Source organism: Pleurotus ostreatus (assembly GCF_014466165.1).
Source record: "Pleurotus ostreatus strain PC9 chromosome Unknown scaffold_6, whole genome shotgun sequence".
In the NCBI taxonomy this organism is placed as follows: Eukaryota; Fungi; Basidiomycota; class Agaricomycetes; order Agaricales; family Pleurotaceae; genus Pleurotus; species Pleurotus ostreatus.
In genome coordinates, this window is record NW_023503161.1 from 2246298 (window position 1) to 2264168 (window position 17871).

At 49.3% G+C, this 17871-nt stretch overlaps 7 protein-coding genes across 7 annotated transcripts; 2 read left to right on the plus strand and 5 right to left on the minus strand.

Moving 5' to 3' along the window:
* Positions 1-213: 213 nt before the first annotated feature.
* Positions 214-1327, minus strand: PC9H_008921 (uncharacterized protein; the record flags this gene model as incomplete). The annotated part of the gene is made up of 3 exons (XM_036778428.1): positions 214-998; positions 1048-1100; positions 1134-1327. 3 exons carry the CDS (start codon positions 1325-1327, stop codon positions 214-216), a joined length of 1032 nt encoding a protein of 343 aa, XP_036629856.1.
* Positions 1328-5226: 3899 nt separating this feature from the next.
* On the minus strand, positions 5227-6279 carry PC9H_008922 (uncharacterized protein; the record flags this gene model as incomplete). Its single annotated transcript, XM_036778429.1, has 3 exons — positions 5227-5521; positions 5683-5966; positions 6013-6279. The coding sequence occupies 3 exons, from the start codon at positions 6277-6279 to the stop codon at positions 5227-5229; spliced, it is 846 nt and encodes a 281-aa protein (XP_036629857.1).
* Positions 6280-7613: 1334 nt separating this feature from the next.
* On the minus strand, positions 7614-8919 carry PC9H_008923 (uncharacterized protein; the record flags this gene model as incomplete). The annotated part of the gene is made up of 7 exons (XM_036778430.1): positions 7614-7743; positions 7798-7907; positions 7959-8111; positions 8162-8290; positions 8344-8433; positions 8492-8605; positions 8659-8919. 7 exons carry the CDS (start codon positions 8917-8919, stop codon positions 7614-7616), a joined length of 987 nt encoding a protein of 328 aa, XP_036629858.1.
* Positions 8920-10100: 1181 nt separating this feature from the next.
* On the minus strand, positions 10101-12464 carry PC9H_008924 (uncharacterized protein; the record flags this gene model as incomplete). The annotated part of the gene is made up of 5 exons (XM_036778431.1): positions 10101-10149; positions 10331-10773; positions 10828-11487; positions 11538-12214; positions 12266-12464. 5 exons carry the CDS (start codon positions 12462-12464, stop codon positions 10101-10103), a joined length of 2028 nt encoding a protein of 675 aa, XP_036629859.1.
* A 785-nt stretch (positions 12465-13249) lies between these two features.
* Positions 13250-13762, plus strand: PC9H_008925 (uncharacterized protein; the record flags this gene model as incomplete). The annotated part of the gene is made up of 1 exon (XM_036778432.1): positions 13250-13762. One exon carries the CDS (start codon positions 13250-13252, stop codon positions 13760-13762), a length of 513 nt encoding a protein of 170 aa, XP_036629860.1.
* Positions 13763-14799: 1037 nt separating this feature from the next.
* PC9H_008926 (uncharacterized protein) lies at positions 14800-15657 on the plus strand (the record flags this gene model as incomplete). Its single annotated transcript, XM_036778433.1, has 1 exon — positions 14800-15657. The coding sequence occupies one exon, from the start codon at positions 14800-14802 to the stop codon at positions 15655-15657; it is 858 nt and encodes a 285-aa protein (XP_036629861.1).
* A 998-nt stretch (positions 15658-16655) lies between these two features.
* Positions 16656-17569, minus strand: PC9H_008927 (uncharacterized protein; the record flags this gene model as incomplete). The annotated part of the gene is made up of 4 exons (XM_036778434.1): positions 16656-17034; positions 17082-17149; positions 17196-17279; positions 17330-17569. 4 exons carry the CDS (start codon positions 17567-17569, stop codon positions 16656-16658), a joined length of 771 nt encoding a protein of 256 aa, XP_036629862.1.
* Positions 17570-17871: the final 302 nt, after the last annotated feature.

The following is a 17871-nucleotide window of genomic DNA, read 5'->3' on the forward strand; positions in this document are numbered from 1 at the left end:
TAGGCGTTCGTTACTTCCGAATGGGTAAGACTCGCAGTTTGCCGAGTCCGGAGCGCCCATCATTCCACACAGTTTGCACAGATGACTAATACCCAGTGGCAAAACGTACTTATCATATCCAGGTTTAAATTTCAACCAGGTTTTGTACAAAAGCAAAATGTGGCTACGTGTACATCGTCAATGGAAACTAAAAAATATGACCGCGTGTGTCTCCTATGATTTCCCGGACTCTGAGGCCCTGTGACAGATGGAACAGCGGCAATGTTTGTCAGGATTTCTGGTGCGATGCGATATGTTGTTGACTGCGCTCGCAGCGTCGATTTGGGACACCGGCGAGGCCTTATGACTCCGAAGAACCATTCCCCTCCGTCCGATCTCCTGTGCCTCTACCCTACCAGCCTTTTTCGGTTTTTTGACTGGGCGGATGAATTCTATATTATGTCCCTCCGCCTCCCGCTTGCGCCTCTTGCTAACACCTGTCTGCTGGTCGTCATCTGTCTCTGAGGAACCCTCTTCCGAGCTTGTGTCTTCGTCATGGAAGACGTCGGTAGGGCTATTTGATCCATCGTCACTGGGGGGGGATATACGTCCCTCTACCCTACCAGCCTTTTTCGGTTTTTTGACTGGGCGGATAGATTCTATATTATGTCCCTCCGCCTCCCGCTTGCGCCTCTTGCTAACACCTGTCTGCTGGTCGTCGTCTGTCTTTGAGGAACCCTCATCCGAGCTTGTGTCTTCGTCATGGAAGACGTCGGTAGGGCTATTTGATCCATCGTCACTGGGGGGGGATATACGTCTGAGCTTCTTGACACGTTGGTCATCTGAGGGTACATGATCGGAATCATTGTCTTCCTCGTCAGAAGGCTGCAGGCGTGGCTCGCCGCCTCGATCTATCCACATCGTGCCGTCCTTCACAAACAAACGCTTCGCATGTGTATGGCCTGAAGGATGGCGAGGGGCACCACAGGTCATGATAGGCACTTTACCGACTCTTGCAACTATGGAAACATCAGCTAGCAGTAGTGCATATTGATCAACCCCACTCACGTTGACGTTCTTCTCCTTCCAACCTTCTGCAGACTATTCCCTGTGTTTGTGTCCTAGGCAAATATTTTAGATACAGCTTGACGAACCTGGCTGGGAGTCCCGATACGCCTCGTGAGTTGCTATCATAGCCTGGGAAGGGGCATGAGTCTGGTATGCCGGCGATTTGTATCGCATTCGTAGCACAGAGATATGGGAGCGAGTTCCAAGGAAGATGGTCGTCTGCAAGCGGGAGGAAAGGGCGCAACCGGGCGATAAAGCGTCTGCGAAGTTCTACGATCATACGGGGCAGTTTGAACCCTAGCACTGTTTTGCGTTCTTTATCAGTCCACCAAGAACGACTACTACGTTGGGCAGCACGGTGGGGGGAATTGGATTTATCCCGCGGGGATGGACTGAATGTACGTGGTATTGGCTCGCGAAGGGTAGATGGACTCCTTGATTTGGGTAATAAAGCAGTGTCAGGTCCAGGTGTTGTTGTACGTGGTATCGATTGGCGAAGGGTGGTTGGACTCGTTGATAATAAAGCAGTGTCATGTCCTAGCATAGTTGTAAGTTGACCGCCGGCAATGGATCCAGTCCTGGCCAAGCAGTCGTCCAAACTCGATAGGTGACTCCGTCCTTTTGAGCTGTGCCTTGGCCTACTTCTCGCTCTCCCCCTACTGGGGCTTCTACCGGGGCTCCTCCCAGGGACAGACGTCCTCTCCAAGGTTCTTCCACGCCGTCTGGGCGAGCCGCCATCCAAGTCGCGCGGGCCAAACCTAGCTCGACTGTCGTCGTTGTCGTCGTGATGGCTTAGTCTACTTCTCGCTTTCCTACCGGGGCTCCTCCCAGGGACAGGCGTCCTCTCCAAGGTTCTTCCACGCCGTCTGGGAGAGCCGTCATGCAAGTCGCGCGGGCCAAACCTAGCTCGACTGCCACTGTGACGCCCGTGACGCCTTGGTCGACTTTCCCTTCGACTTCTCCTAGCGTTCCCTCGAGAAACGGGTGTCCTCGGCGAGCTTCTCCGCTGCGTGTGCCTTGATGTGCCCAAAGCGTGTCCTGTAGAGCCGGTCAACCGGCGGCTGCTATCTCTGGGCGGTGGGCTATGGTGCCGTGAATGGCTTCGTCCTCTAACACGGTGCCGTGACCTCCTTCCTGCTGAACTTCTGCTGGAACTCCTTGACGTGCTGTCACATCCGTGTCCTGAGTTACGATGCCATCTCCGCGAATGGGTTCGTCCTCTAGAACGGTGCATTGATCTACTTCTTGTTAGATATCTACTAGCACTTCTACCAGACATGGATATCCTTTCGGAACTTCGCTGCCTTCGTCTTGGTGCATCGTCATCTGGATCGCATCTCGTACGCATGACGCTATCTGCCCTACGGCTGCTCGAACGGCTTGTGGTGTCCGCGCCCCTGCGGCGACGATGATCTTGTCTTGGCATATCGTTGTGCGAGCCTGCGCCGCGACGCGCTATTCGAATATCAGCGAATGCGCAATGCTGAAAGGCATGAATGCATACTTTGAAAATGGGGAGGAGATGCCACAAAGAGTTTGCGTCTGGTAGCTGATAAACCCTTGAGAGCCGTCCGCCAACATAAGGGCAATAACGGAATAACTCACTCGATTTCTCTACCTCTTGGACGCTGTCTATTGACGACACCTTGGTGAACCAGTGAAATGTTTACTTGGGACACACAGTATTGGTATTTATACTCAGAACGGTACATGAGTCAGAATCAGTATTGAACTTCTATTGGGGTTCAGATTAAATGTACACTGGTTGGTATCTTCCAGCGCAGAATGAGTGCTTCTGGAACGTTTGTTCGTGAGCAGAAACAGCGAGCGGACGAGAGAAAACGAAGTTATCGTACGACCCGCGGGGGGCATGAGGCCTTGGGGGTTCAAACGTTCAAACATCGAGATTGGAACATTCAAACTTGACGATAGGTGAACGGCTCGGCGCGGGATCGCGTCTCCTCGGATGTCTTGGCGGTTCCGGCCCGACGATGACTGGCTTACACGTGCACTCCGAGAACGCCGACGACAACGAGGAGATGATGGGGCGAGCGTATTTGTATGAGTCATGACCATTACGCAAGGAATCGAGGTTCGGTTTGATCCCCTGCGCAGAACGATTGTTTCTAGAGCTTCCGCAGCAGAAACGTACGTTCTGCACAGCTGTAACTTGCGTAGAATAGAAAAAGACTGCTAAGTGTCATACTTCCATTTCACGAACTGGGGTCCTAATGAAAATGTACATGAGGCCTTGAGGATGTGAACGTTCAAATCGAAGCGCGTTCCGCGCTCCACCTTCCAAGATTTGACGAATCGAAAGAAACATGAGCTCAGAAGCGGGATTTCAATCATCAGATCTGATAAGGCAAGACCGTAGGTGGCCTACGCATTCAGGTGGTCTACGCATTCCATTTGGACGCACGCAAGTATGAGGGTCCGATTATATTGCTTCGCTTTGGGGTCATACTTTCTCTATTAACCCCCACACAAGCATACGCAGCGTACGTACCCTGAGCCTTGTAAGGGGCCTACGCATCACCAGTGGCCTACGCATCGTAGGCATCGTATCTGTCTTGGGCATCACCAACCGCGTGCTTTAGCATTCTGACCTCCGTACGTGTGAGCTTCAGAAGTGCAAACTGACATCAAAACAAGCGTGTCTACGTTGAAAAATATATTACGTGGCTATCGTATAGATGTACAAGGTGGGAAACCACATTTGAAGTGAGGATGCAAGTGGGAGGGAAAGAAGCCAACAGACCTCGCAGGCTATACGTTTATGGCAAATTTTCGCAAGTTGCCGATCGATCCGTAGCGCCCAGGACCAACTACAGCCGCTTTTGGTTGCGCCAATTGCTACAGCCGCTTTTGGTCGCAACAATCGCTACAACCGCTTTTGGTTGCGCCAATTGCTACAGCCGCTTTTGGTCGCAACAATCGCTACAGCCGCTTTTGGTTGCGCCAATTGCTACAGCCGCTTTTGGTTGCGCCAATTGCTACAGCCGCTTTTGGTCGCAACAATCGCTACAACCGCTTTTGGTCGCACCAATCGTTATATGGCGTTCGGATTGCGTTCCCTCTTTCCTTCTTACTTTATACTATAGGTAGATGTAACTAGGCATGCAGAATGTGCATGTGTAAGTAAGTAAGATAATACCTAAGAATGAATGCGGCCGCAGCTCATAACGGACCAAATCAAGAAGTAAACGAAATGATAGAATATGTACGACAAACCATGTATCGGAAGTTATGTACGGTCCGATCCCTACAGCGCTCCATGGGTGCTTACGCATTCCTACACACCAATTTTGGTTGCAACTTACCTCAGCACAATCCGAATATTGAATATGAATTCAAATCAGCGAGTTCAACAGTTTGTAGGCCTTTCTCTTCCTCCCACGTCCGATCACCATTAGCGTAGATTCGACCACGTACAGCACAGCTTCCATATTGAAAACAACACATAGTGGATGACAGCACTAAACTACATGATTCTGATTAGTCAAGTTGGAGTACTCATCTACTCATCTCCGCGTGCTGATATTATTTCTACCAGCTCAAATGCTATCAAGTCTGTGAGTCGAATACGTTTAAAGGAACAAGGTCACTAACTCATATTAATATCCTTCCCCTTGTGCGGATTGAGATTGTAAGCAAGATGTGCCGGTACAAATACATCACGAATGCCTCCCGGTTTCATGCCTATCAACCCAGTGTGGGCCCCTATTTACAGCGGCGTAGGCAGCATAGGCAGCGTAGGCATTTAAGTATCCTAGGATCATAGCCGAACCTAGAGCATGTCTTATATCAAGACGACAGTATAAGATTTATACTATTGAAAATAGTAATAGAACATAATTTCGAAATGACTGTTCCACGGCAGCTCGTCCCCCAAAAGATGTTCAGACGCTCAAGGACCAGAGTTCAGGCAATCGTACACTCTGCCAGTGACAAACGCCGACAATGCCAAGGACGATGACGACAAGAACAAGTTCGTCCGTGTAGTTCTCCAGCAAAAGAGATAAAGTAGATACTCTCCTGGAGGCGTCCGTACCTATCTGCTCGGCACGGAGTATTGTGAAGGAAGACGTAGTAGCAACTGCAAGCCTGAGGGGTGTCTCACCGTCGTCCCCTATTTCAGCAGCACGGTTGCTCTAGAAGAACGGACTCAATGCCACGTTATGTAGGGAGTGTAATCACACCACTTACAACAATAAGCTCGGCACCGTTTACCTCAACGGACGGCAGACGATGCTTGCTGCCTACGTGCCACATGGCAATTTCATTGTTGTAGCCTCCGACAAGGACAGTCCCGGCATGGATGAAGGTTCCAGGAAGTGGAGAGTGGGATTCCTGCGCGTGTAAAGCAAAGTGATGATAATGCCCGCCGCTCTGCATGTCGTATACATTGAAGCCTGATTGATGGTTGGGAGTCATAACGCGCGAGCCATCTGGAGTGATGAAAATGGCGTCACTGAGCGACATGTAGTTAGGTATGCCAGCTTGATACGGAACGCTCTAACGTACATGGGAGCATCGTGGGGTATTCCGCACTGGCTGACTTTTCCAGTTTTGAAATTATATAAACTGAGAGACCAAGTCAACACCAATGAACTTCACTAACCACGAACGTACCGAATGCCATATTGTTGGCGATAACAGATGACCACTTGCTCGTTATCCAGGAAGTGGAGCCCAGACACCTCGGCCTTCAGTTCGAGGTGGTTGCCACCCGCAATTGGGTCTGGCAGTACAGTGTGGTATTTCCACTGGAAGCAAAGGTTGTCCTTCGTTGGGCGTTGCCGAGCCCAAGCGGTTACCGTGTGGCCACCGCCCACCACCAATTTACGCATGTTTGGCGAGAATGCAAGATGTGTTATTGTGCTACCGGGCATAGCTACGATGGAAACGTTTACGAGCTGAGAGGACATGAGTTACTATTGAAAAATCGTAAAGGTGGCATACCTTTTTACTGGTTTCCATTTCGTACATGACGAGAGCTCCGCCAAGAGATCCCGCAAGTAAAAGATTCTCGCCGAACCACTTCAAAACCGTGACAGGGCTGCCAATGGGACTGTTTAGAGTCAAATTTGCGTTGGGCAACTCCCAAATATAAACTGAGGACCCAATGCCAGCCGCAATATGAGTATCCTTGGACGAAAATGCCAAGCATTTAATGTGGTCCCCTGCCCCAACCTTGATGTTGTGCTCGATGGCGTAAGTCAAGGACATTAGAGCAAGATTAGTCCTTGACGAAAGTTACAATCGTAAATGGATCAAAGGGAGGGAAGAATGAAGAGGCAACGCATCGGACTGCTTATATACCTTTACGCTTTTTCCTTCGGAGCCACTGGTTTGCTTTGTCCGCATACCTCGTGCACGCGTCCGCTCAGCATTGTGCGTGACAAAGGGCTCGCAGAGAGTGTACGTATCATAAAGCCAATAGGCAATTTGTGCGTCGTACGAAGCCTACGCATTCTAAGCACTGTACGCAGCTTACGCGTTCTAGGCATCATAAGGGGAGTAGGCAGCGTAGACAGTGTAGAATTTGTAGGCATCCTAAACATCATAAGGGAGTCTACGTACCCTGGGCATCGTACATATCGTACACATTGCGGATAGCGCACGCATTCGGGTGGTCTACGCATTCCAAGCATTGTAGGCAGTATACGCACTGCGAGCATCGTACACTTTGCGAACATCAAAACAAGCGAGTCTACGCAGAGAGATATATGTAAGTAAGTAGCTATATCGTGAATAACTACTGAAGGCGGAAAACCGACAGCGAAAGTTGTAAGGATGCAGATTGGGGGAAAGGTGAACCACGCAGCGTGGTGACTTTTGTGCTACATTTTCGCAAGTTGCCGGTCGATCCATAGCGCCCTTGGCTCACTCGTTACAACCGCTTTTGGTTGTACATCGTCAGTCATTTCCCACGCCCCTCGTTACAACCGCCTTTGGTTACAACTTGCGCCGTGTTTCGCGGCACCGGCACATCCCGAAAATCAGAGTATGAATAAGCGCGTTCGGCATTTTGGGGCCCTTCTCCTCCTCCTACACCGCCAATTATTTGGGATGTCCACGTGAGAACCGTGTGGAACAGTCGCCAGATATGGGCTATGAGAGCGCCCAGTCTCCCGAAGAGATCCCTGGAAGAGCAGTTTCCTCCATCATGGGATAGCCCTCGAGAGGGCTATCGGTAGGAGCTCTGACGAGACTCTCCCCAAAATCTCAGGCTATGAATCTCAGCCAGTTGTTGGTCATATCTCTGACTGAGATCAATAGACCATTGCCACGTCCTTCCGTGGCTTGCTTTATGATCTCATCCTTGGCCAGGGATTCTGGTTCTTTGCACGCCGTGACACGAATCAGGGTTTGGGATCAACATTAATCTTTATTTTATTGTATAGATCATTATAGACATGGCGAGGCATTCATAATAGACATATTCAAGTGCAATTAGAAGTTTTCGAATGTAAAGAGTGAGGCTTCGGATGGCGGGGTGGCGCCGGCGTGCAATGGATACGAGAAATCGGGACACAGGCGGGGACCAGCGCAGATGCGGCTCAATCATTGTCTTCCTCGTCAGTGTGTTCGTGTGATTCTAAACCAGCGGATTGACGATCTCGAACTGCTGTGGAAATGTTAATTTCTCCATACTTCTTCATGTCGTCTTCAAGAATCTTGCCGAAAAACCTTATCAAAGGGTTGTAAGAATTAGATCAGAGAATAGTTGTGAAAAAACCTCACTTGGACAAAGCCCGTGCAGATTTATGCTTCTTGCATGCATCGGCGAGCTTTTTATCGACAATTTTCCAGTAATTTGTGCCTGCGGATGGTGGATGGGAAGCTACAAGGCGCTGTCCATGCACCATATGAATATCAGAATGCCTCAAAGTGAATCAACACACCAAGAAGGCAACCCGCCCGCACAGCTCCACGGTGGTAGCTTTGACGGCACTTTCGTTAAGCTCGATCAAGCTATCACAAAGGTCGACGATGTTGATCGCTTGAACGCGCTTGGTCGGATCCTCTGGGTCAGCTTGTCCAGTCGACGGCACCAGCTATCACGAAGATTCAATTGCTGCAAACATAAGCAAAACACGGAGCTCACCAGTCCCTTCATGTCATGCCGCCCATCATTAAACTTCTTACGCAGCTTGCTCGCAATTGCGTGGTACTTATTCTCACAGTTCTTCATTTCCTTGGTAAATCCCCAGGCAGGATTCGCTTCGAGAGCAGCCTAAGCACACATTCCAGTCAGCAATAACTGGCAAGGGTTGATTGTGCACATACCAAGGCTTTCTTAACCGGGATGTCGTCATTGACATATGCCGAAAGGTTAGGATCAAGAAGAGTGCGGAATACAACGATATCACACTTCTTCTAGAAACCCATTCATCATCAGCAATAAGGAAGTTTGAGGAAAGATGTTGAAACAAACTGCAAGCCGAGTCGGAATCACAAAAACCGCATCCGGCGGGTCAATTTTGGCGACTTTCGAGTGCAAGCTAAGCAGGCTTCCGGCAAGGACAATGCGCTGTTGCATCGGAGTGTACTGGCATGACAAATTTTGATTATTGCAAAGCATAATGTAGTGAGAAAACTCACCCTTGCGAATGCTGACAGGTCATCGGCTTCAGTTTTTGGTAGTTTGTAGGATCGCACGACAGTATCCACGAAAGCTGAACTGTCCTCAGCTGGGCGCTTGCGAGCAGATGTGATATTGATCGGCTGCTCCTGAAGATCAAGAGTGGCTGGAGTTGGTGAGGTGGGTCTGGAACCGAGCGGTGAGGAAGTGCGAGGTGGTGAATTTGAACGAGGAGGAGAGGAGGTTAAGTCCATGTTCAAATAATCATCGACATCTGCCATCGCGGAACAGCAAAGGAAGTTGAAATATCCGAGTCTTTGAAAGGAGTGTGGAGACAGTTGGAAGGAACGGAGCAAAAATGGAGAATGAGTGAAAGCAAAAACGAGCGAACGGAAGGACCGCAGTGCGTTGCATCGCGAGGCGGCCTCGAAGCTACGAAAGTCTGGGCCAGCCAAACGAGCGGAAGCGATAGCAAAGGCGAAGGCCACTCGTGCACGTAATAAAGCAGCAGCCGAAGGTGTTGCAGTTTCTCCGTAGTACTCCGCCTATGTCACTATGTTATCTGTATTAGAATCTCTGGAATAGCTCGCTGGGATCTCTCCGAGAGAGCCCAAGAATGGCCGGAGATTCTCGGAGACCGGTGATCAAACAGCGCTTGGCCTGAAGTCAATGCGTCGTTGGCTCCGGAGCACGGCAAGAGAAGCCGGCCAACTCTCCCACTAAGAGCCGAAATGATTGGCGGTGTATGTCCGTACCGTATATTTATCCACGCACAGTACAACTTTGACGTATTCACGAAGTCAGCATATCCGTGCCCATCATTGCCTATATCATCTGGTTCTAATGTGTGCCCTAGCGGTCAGGGGAGACCATATTATTGCGGTGGTTCGAGATAATCATAGTAGACGTCCGTGCATTACTGAAAGCATTGGACTGCAACTTGTGCAGTGACGATGAAAGAAGAAATGGTCTAAGCAGAAGCGATGTCGCACATCAGATGTTTTACGAACAATTGTGCCAAGGAATGAAAGTATAAGTGAATACCATGAAAACTCGAGTGGAACAAAACAAAAGGAAAGCAAATCGATAGCGATGCGATGGTATATGAACGAATGGTACATCAAAGCGAATTGATGTGCGAAAGCAGGTAGGGATAACAAATAAAAAAGGCCTAAGTGGTTGACGAATCAGGGGTACTATGGATGGACAACCGTCGTCACAATGTCCACATATGAACCACTCGTAGAATACTTCGCCTGCTCAGCATGTCCCAAGTAGATAGGAATCAAAGATTGCAATCATAGATGAACTCATGTTGAGCTGTGATCAGTTCAATGATCATAGCCCAGATGCTCTCAGGCTTTATTATCAGCTAGATTCGCGGCTGGTCAGTTCACAAACCAAGCGAACCAACATAATCGTACTCTGCAATTTATCACTATTGAGCTATCGCGTATATATATCAGCCCTTGTGTCCATCACGCCGAACTGCAATTGCTATCCAAGCATATCTACATAAAATTGCGGTAAGGATACCAGATGCCAGCACTAGCTTGAGCGGTAGTTTCGGAGCGACGGATGATCACGAGGCAACGGCTTCCTGTTTCCACTATGAACACCGCTAAACCTAGCGGCTACGCTGTAGTAGTAACATTAGTAACGAGTACGGGCGCAATCAAGTAGTTCGCTTACAGTTGCAGTTGGGGAGGAAAGCTGAGATCTATTGCCTTCTGAGGAGCAAGACGAGCCATCCCGTATTCGTCAAGCCCGTTTAGATAAGCAGGATCATATAAATTTATCGGGAGCCGCGGCACGGGGTTGGCATCGTAAAGGATACCGTTCGGGAGGAGTCGTTGAGCTGGAAATGCCCCGGGGATTGGTTTATCGTTGTCGGCGAAACGAGTGGACAGGTATAACCCATCAAGGACACGAAACCACTCGAGGACCTTGGTATCGGGGGAACGCCAAGGTAATTTCTTCCTCACAAACACCCCATGGTCCGATTCATCCCCACTCATAGCATCTAGTGGCATTTCGCTTAACAATTTCTCAAACTGACTTAGCTTCTCGTATTGGTCAGTCTTCGCGGCGATACGTTGGTAGGCCCTAATCCCTTTGATGCGGCGCTCTCGTAGCTGTTGTTAATGAGTTAGGAAAAATAAACGATGCAATTGCAGAATAAAACCCACCGACCGTCGTCGATTAGATCTGCGAAGATTGCGTAACGACCGGGCTTCATTCACCTCTGCCTCCTTATCATTGGTCCTTTGCCACTCTTGTCTGCGATAGCGATCTCTTAGTTGTCTTAAATGCTTCCTGAAAGCTTCGCGGACCATTCTTTTGTTTTTGCATTGGTACTCCTCATCCTGGACAAATTCATCCGCGATCATGTCAGCAGCTGCAAGGTTCCAGACGGATGACTCCCAGTTTGTGGATTTCAAGTCGAGTCGAAGTGACGCAAGATCTGGGCCGGGGGCGAGACGAGGATCGCGACGGAACTTTTCGATCTCGTCTGCTGTCGGAGTAGTAAGGGGCCTTGGATCAACTTTCGTTAATTGCAGCAGTGTCATATCGCAATAATCTCTCAGTTCGGCCTTCCAGGAAGTCAGAAAACTCTCGAGGAAGAAGAGCGACCTGCTTACATGTAGCCGGACTTGAAACGAATCGCGTTTGACAGGATCAAAGCAACGATCTTCATCGTCACTAGCTTGCTGTGGTCTCTTTGTTCTCCTTGTCGTTTTGGGTCGCCGAGGACTTGCATCCGGTGTGGGCAAAGAGGGTTCAGGGCTGCGAAGAGGCCTCGTAACCTGCATAACTCCCAACAAGTCTTGAAACGTCGCTGCTGTATTCTACAATTTGATTGAGCGATGCAAGTAACAGGCAGCGTTCGATCACTCACTGGTGTTTGCTTCAGTCGCTTGCAGACAAATTCCTGAAATTTGAAAATGAAAGGGGGATGAGCCTTGGCTGAGGAAGGAAGGTTGGGTGAGGCTCTTACGAAATCGCTGCGCTGATCGCGTACTTTCCTACGATGAGCTGAATCTTTGTACTCCCATATGCAACTACCTTCGCAAAACTCCTCTTCGTCGTCTGCTAACATAGACTCATCTTCTTGATGAGACCTTTCCCCATTGCGCGCCGCGGATCTACTTTGTTGCTCTTGAGATCGAGTAGCTCTGTTGATTCCGCCCCACTTCGACGCATCCTCGGCACATTGCTGCCTGTTGATTCCGCTCCACTTCGACGCATCCTCGGCACATTGCTGCCCGTTGATCCCATCCCACGCTGACGCATTCTCGAGACTGTTCCCTTGCTGTCCTTGGTTTCCCCTGTTGATCCCGCCCCAACCCGATGCATCTTCGGTACCTTGCTTGTTCGCTGGTGCACCCCCTCCAGGCGGGATGCTATGTTCATATCGCGGATCACCCATATCTTCCATTTGGACATCATCATCGTCGAAATATCTCGAGTGTGAGTTTATTTGTTGTTTCCAAATGACGAAGTCGCCTGGTAACACAGGCGGGTAATTCCTCTCAGAAACCCTGCCCAGTAAATCTTCGTTGAAACACAGTTTATCTTGTACAACAGTGTCAGTCCCTGATTTCGTTGTTCGCGAGGACAGCTTACAGTAAGGAGGCAATTTAGAGCGTCGGCGGCGTCGGACTTGGAGTGGCGGGTCGCGTCTCTGCCTCTTGCTTGCTACGTAATCAACCCCCGTCGGAGGGGTATGGTCGCCGTATCGCTTGTTGTGTACATGAGCACGACCGTTGGCCAGATCTTCTTCAGTTCGGTGCATATTGAAATCGACGGGACTTGTCGTGTCCATCACGATAGTAGTAAGAATTACTGCAGCAGTCTGGTGGAAGACTCCTTATAATTGCCGTATGCATTGACCTCTTCATGCTATGATCAATCAGGTCCTTTGTGGCGAGACCATTACGACCTCATGGTACTCAGTGGCCACTTCCTCCCTGAGATAACAACACGAGTAAACATACTTTATCATAAGAGTGTTGACGGAGTTGCCGCTCGATGTTCATTATCTTTGATGCCGTTCCCCACATACCTCCTTCGAAACCCTCCAATCCAGCACGGGCTCGAGGCACATGCCATGATTCCACTGCCTCGACTCCAACGAAATGTATGTAGCCTTATTTATTGTATGGACAAGCCACGGTGTTGAGAAGTTTCACAAAGCGTCCGTATTTCCGAAGAACCTTCTACCGTTTGGGGCGAAATTTCTTGTTCGTGCTGGCCCTTGTTGCAGTGATACCTCTCCTTCCATCCGCCACCCGTGTGACCTTTGGTTCCGTTATCATTTGCCATTACGCTAGAAATTTCTGCGCAAATAATGATGCCCGCGGCCTTCTCAAGTTGGCGTGCAATCCAAATGCCTGCAATCTGCTCGCACCTACGATTATCGGAAACCTCGTCGCGGTTCATTCCATCTCGAGTACGGACCCCCTCGTACCCCCGCCCCACGTATCATTGCATGGTCCAACATCCCCTACACCCATCCGTAACTTTGCACTCCATGCGGCCGGCGCGTCAGTAATCCCATCATTGACTTCCACGACACATGGCCTAATCAAGCATGATGCAATACATCGAATGTTTACATCATTGTCAGGCTTTGACTTTTGGCAGCCGAACATAGCCCTACCGTACGTGGCTTTGGAAGACAATATCGGTGTTGGTGAATGCTGGGAATTCACTGGTGCCCATGGCTATCTCGCCGTACATTTGCCAGAGCCAATTGTGATTTCCCAGTTTAGTCTGGACCATGTGGCACCAGACATCATTTCCGAAATGTCAGCACAACGAGCACCAAGAGACGTCATTCTCTGGGGCCTTCTTGACGAGGCTCACACATTAGCGCTTCATAATGTCACTGGCTTCAGGTCGCCATTCTATTTCAGCAATACGGGTCTTCTACCTACGGCATTCAACCCTACGGACAAATTTGTGGAGATTTCTTCCATGAAATACAACCTGGGTGCCTTGGACTTCCGCCAATACGAGTCTACTTTCTTGAATGTCTCTGTACAAACAATTGTCTTGGAAATTCTTTCGAACTTTGGTGCCCCTACTACATGTTTATACTTTCTAGGCATTTACAGTTGATATAAATAACAGGACAGTCTCTTTGATTAAGAAGATATAGGCGTAGCATGAATTTGGAGGGAGTAAAATTAGTATAAGTATACCAATGTTCAATAACTAGAGTCCAATCATGTAGGTCAGTGCTGTAGGCGCAAAGTCGCATTCACCGTGTGAATGCAAGGACTGGGAATGTGTGGTGTACCCACCAAAAGACGAAGCAGGAAGGAAAGACGGAAACCGAACACACGTGGCGAACAGTGTAGGGATCGGACCGTGTCCAATCATTGATACACGGTATTTTGTACGTATATCATCGTTTCGTTTACTTCCTCGTTCGGTCTGAGCACTCGAACACGAGCTGCTGCGGCACATTGTTTCGTAGGTATTACTTTAGTTACTAGCAGAACCAGTGTGTTTATTTACATAGACTACTGGTATATATAGACATACCTATCAACAACAACAAGAATCATTCCTCCCTCATTTGCGTTGCGAAGTCGGGTCCAAGCAGTCGCACGCGGCGCTGCTTGGTAGCGGTTCCGTCCTCCGTTCCGCGCGTTACAACCGCTTTTGGTTGCAACTTGCCGCGGCGCCGGCACTTTCCGAATATCAGAGTATGAATAAGCGAGTTCGACGAGTTTATACGCAAGCAATGTCTGCATGCGTAGCGATACTTCACATCACATGTTGTCCACGCCTTAGCTTGATTCTCCCTGAGGCACAGCTCGGACTGTCTGGAGTGGGTGAGAGCGAACTCTGAAGGCGTGTTCATTTAGAGAAGCCATCGGATTTTACATCGGTGTGCACAAGAGAAAATGAGGATGAACTTAGGAAAAATACTAGATGTACATCCTGACAGTAATTGATGGCACGCATCGCGAGTTCTGGCAACAACTCAGTGTGTCCCATCACTGATAGTCGAGCGTGATCCCGGCCACTTAATTGATCGATTGCTCCGCCACGATAGCGATGCACTCACTGAGTTAGTCCTGATTTCCATTGCTTTGTTCCGTCGTGTATATAATACTCAGGCCGGGCTCTAACTCGAAAAACTTCAAATGGCGTCCCTACTCCCACCTGAACTACTTACGATGATTTTCAGAAAGGTGGACACCAAGACGCTGCACGCGCTACTCTTCTCGTCTGCGATGTTCAACACAATCGCTGAGCCCATTCTTTACGAAGATGTCGTACTTCGACCGTCAAACGAACGCCTTCCGTGTCCCATCGCCTCATTTTTGGGTAGCCTCGTCACGGGTGGTCTGTACCGGCGAAAACATATCAAACATCTCTCGATCTTCGCGGACGACCATTGGGGATATCATGGACATCTCGCCATCGTCCTTCGGGTCCTCCCCAACCTCTTATCGTTCCGCTTGGAAGACGAGAAGGACGTGTTCAGTTTCGTTGTCGACACTGATCATGAATCGGGAAGGCTTCCTGGACGCGCGCTCACCTCCCTGCGAGTAGGATGGGCAAGTATTTGCCCCCCTGTAGATTTCGCCTGGTTGAGGCCATTGGTGAATACTATTCGCACGCTTTCGTCGCCCTACACGGAATGTGCCATAACGAAATATGCACCAATACTGTCCAACATAACCTGCTGGGAACTACGTGGGGATCCGCGATCCCTTGATGAAATAGGGCGGCAACCGCTTCTTGCCGCTGTCCAGTCTACTCGGGTTAGATGTATTCGATTCATACGCCAAAGCTGGGCATGCTCAGTAGACCTTCCGACTCGATTATTTAACGCGCTGCCCACGCTGCAGTGCATCGAACTTTATGCGAGGGACGAAATCTCAGACACTTGCTGGCGTTTCTATCGAGATGGGGGCCCCGCTGTCAGGGTATGGTGGCTTTGTGGTCCCGGAGAAGAGTGGAAAACAGACTGGCAGAGCAATGTAAAGACAAACTGACTAGCTGAGAGAACTAATTAATTATAACGAGGAGTAATTTCTTGTAGAAAAAAGTAGAAAACCCAAATCTACTCGTACTATATCTCACGCACAACAGCGCATCAATATATATAACCGTGCCATCCAACTTTACTACCCGATGGACACAATGAGTCCACTGGATGATATGCGCACGGTCCAGATGGCATCATACACACCATCCTACATTCCGTGTGCAGGTCATAAGTGCATAGTGCGGCTACCCCATAAGACCCGATCCATGTTTCTTGATTGCGAGAATCTATATCCTGTCGACATATGTTTGAGACCTCACCCTCCGCGATATATCCGAACGCACCAGCTCACCACGAAGAGGTCATCGAACCGCAGGGTCCCCCTTCTCTGTTGCAGCCAACCTTGACCTAAACCCGCGTTCTCAAGTGGTAAGCATTAATACACATTTTGAAAGAGACAGGAAATATCATATATACCACCAATGAATGAATGGAAGAGGAATATAAACATATATGTCTCGTTTACGTTTGGTCCCGATGTCGTGTCGAGATGCCTGCAAGAACAAGACATGGACTTAATATGTAGAGCACGCTAGGTAGGTTCGGCCAATATCTCCGTAAGGCACTATTCACCTCGTTCCGCAGGTCGTCGAAGACGGCTACGAATTCTTCAGATCCACCCCACAACCTGCATTGGTCCATTGCCGAGTTCATGTCTCTTTTGGTTCGTCGAATTAGAATTATGGAAGGTAGACCGCCGAACGCGCCTTGCTTTCAAAGTTTCAACCCTCAAGGCCTCGTGTACATGTTTCATTAGTACCCCAGTTCGTGGAATGGAAGCATCGCCGTCTTTTCTATTCTACACAGGTTTTTGTGCAGACAAACACGTTTCTGTTGATCTCGGAAGTTCTAGAAACAATCGTTCCGTGCAGCGAAAACAACCCCAGTTCCTTATGTCATGGTCATGACTCATACGAACGTATCACAAAGTCACATCCAATTTATCTAGCACAAATCTCCATCTACGAAGAGGCCCGCAAACTCGACCGCATTCGCAGCCCTACCTAGCGCAGAATTCTCTAAATCAGGATAGACGTTGACCGCGAAGGACTCCATGATCTCCTTCATCATGTGTACCTCATAAGGAGTCTTCGTTACGTCCCCTTGGCACGTCGGGCATCTATAGGCAAACCATTCCTTTGCCTCTGCAAATGACATGTCCTCCTGGAGTGTTCTTTGAAGCAGTCTCCTCTCTTCGGCGTTTCTTGGGAAGGCATTGTCCTCAAATATACGGCCATATCCGTAGTCATCCAGTTTGTACCGGATCTGTGATCGAAACCATGACGCAAGGCAGCCTGTGCAAAAGGTATGACCACAAGACGTGCTACAAGCGGTCAGATGAAGTACATTGGCTGAAATGAGAACACCAACGTGGAAGCCGCTACCATGTAATCGTGACAAATGCCACACCTGAGCGCTTGGGCAAGAGTGGCAGTAATCTAGGAACATCAGGGCACACACCAGGAAAGCGACGTGACGACTTACCACTGTCATCCGTTGAGACAACTCCTGATTCGCTGCATCAAGTTCTGCACATCGTCGCTTCTCTTTACTCAAAGCCCACCGGGTCTTCGTACGCCTGGTCAGCTCGCAGGAAAGCATCAACATCTCTATCTCACCTGTTGTAGATTCGCTCTGTTGGCTTTCTTGACCCCTTTGACACTGGATGCGAGTGACGCAGTGGCATCTAGAGAAGGTCCTTTGAGCGCATCCCTTGAAGAGGCTTCGTGCGGCGGAGGCAGGTCTATCGATACCGTGGTCGATTCCTGGGGGATTTGTGACGAAGAGGGCGATATTTTCGCAAGTCGTGAGGATTTGCGAGCATCCAAGGCAGGCGCGTAAGGGTGGGGAGGTCGCATATGTATGTACGATGCACTATCAATTTCGCAGGTTTTTAGTGAACGTTCAGCCGCATATCGCTGGTTATTCTGTATAGCGAGTGGCACATTCGGATGCTGGTCCTGAAGAAAGCAAGCTCGATGTTGCTTTGTTCCATATAGTCTAGGGTGCTAACATGAAGCCAGTAGGCCCTGAATAGCCTCAAGGCAATAATAAAGGCTTCGGCTTTGATTTTACGATTTACTAGATATAACTTACATCTCATCTATCACTCACAAGCACTCCAGTCACAGGCATGTCTAGCAACCGTCTGGCCGCCCCT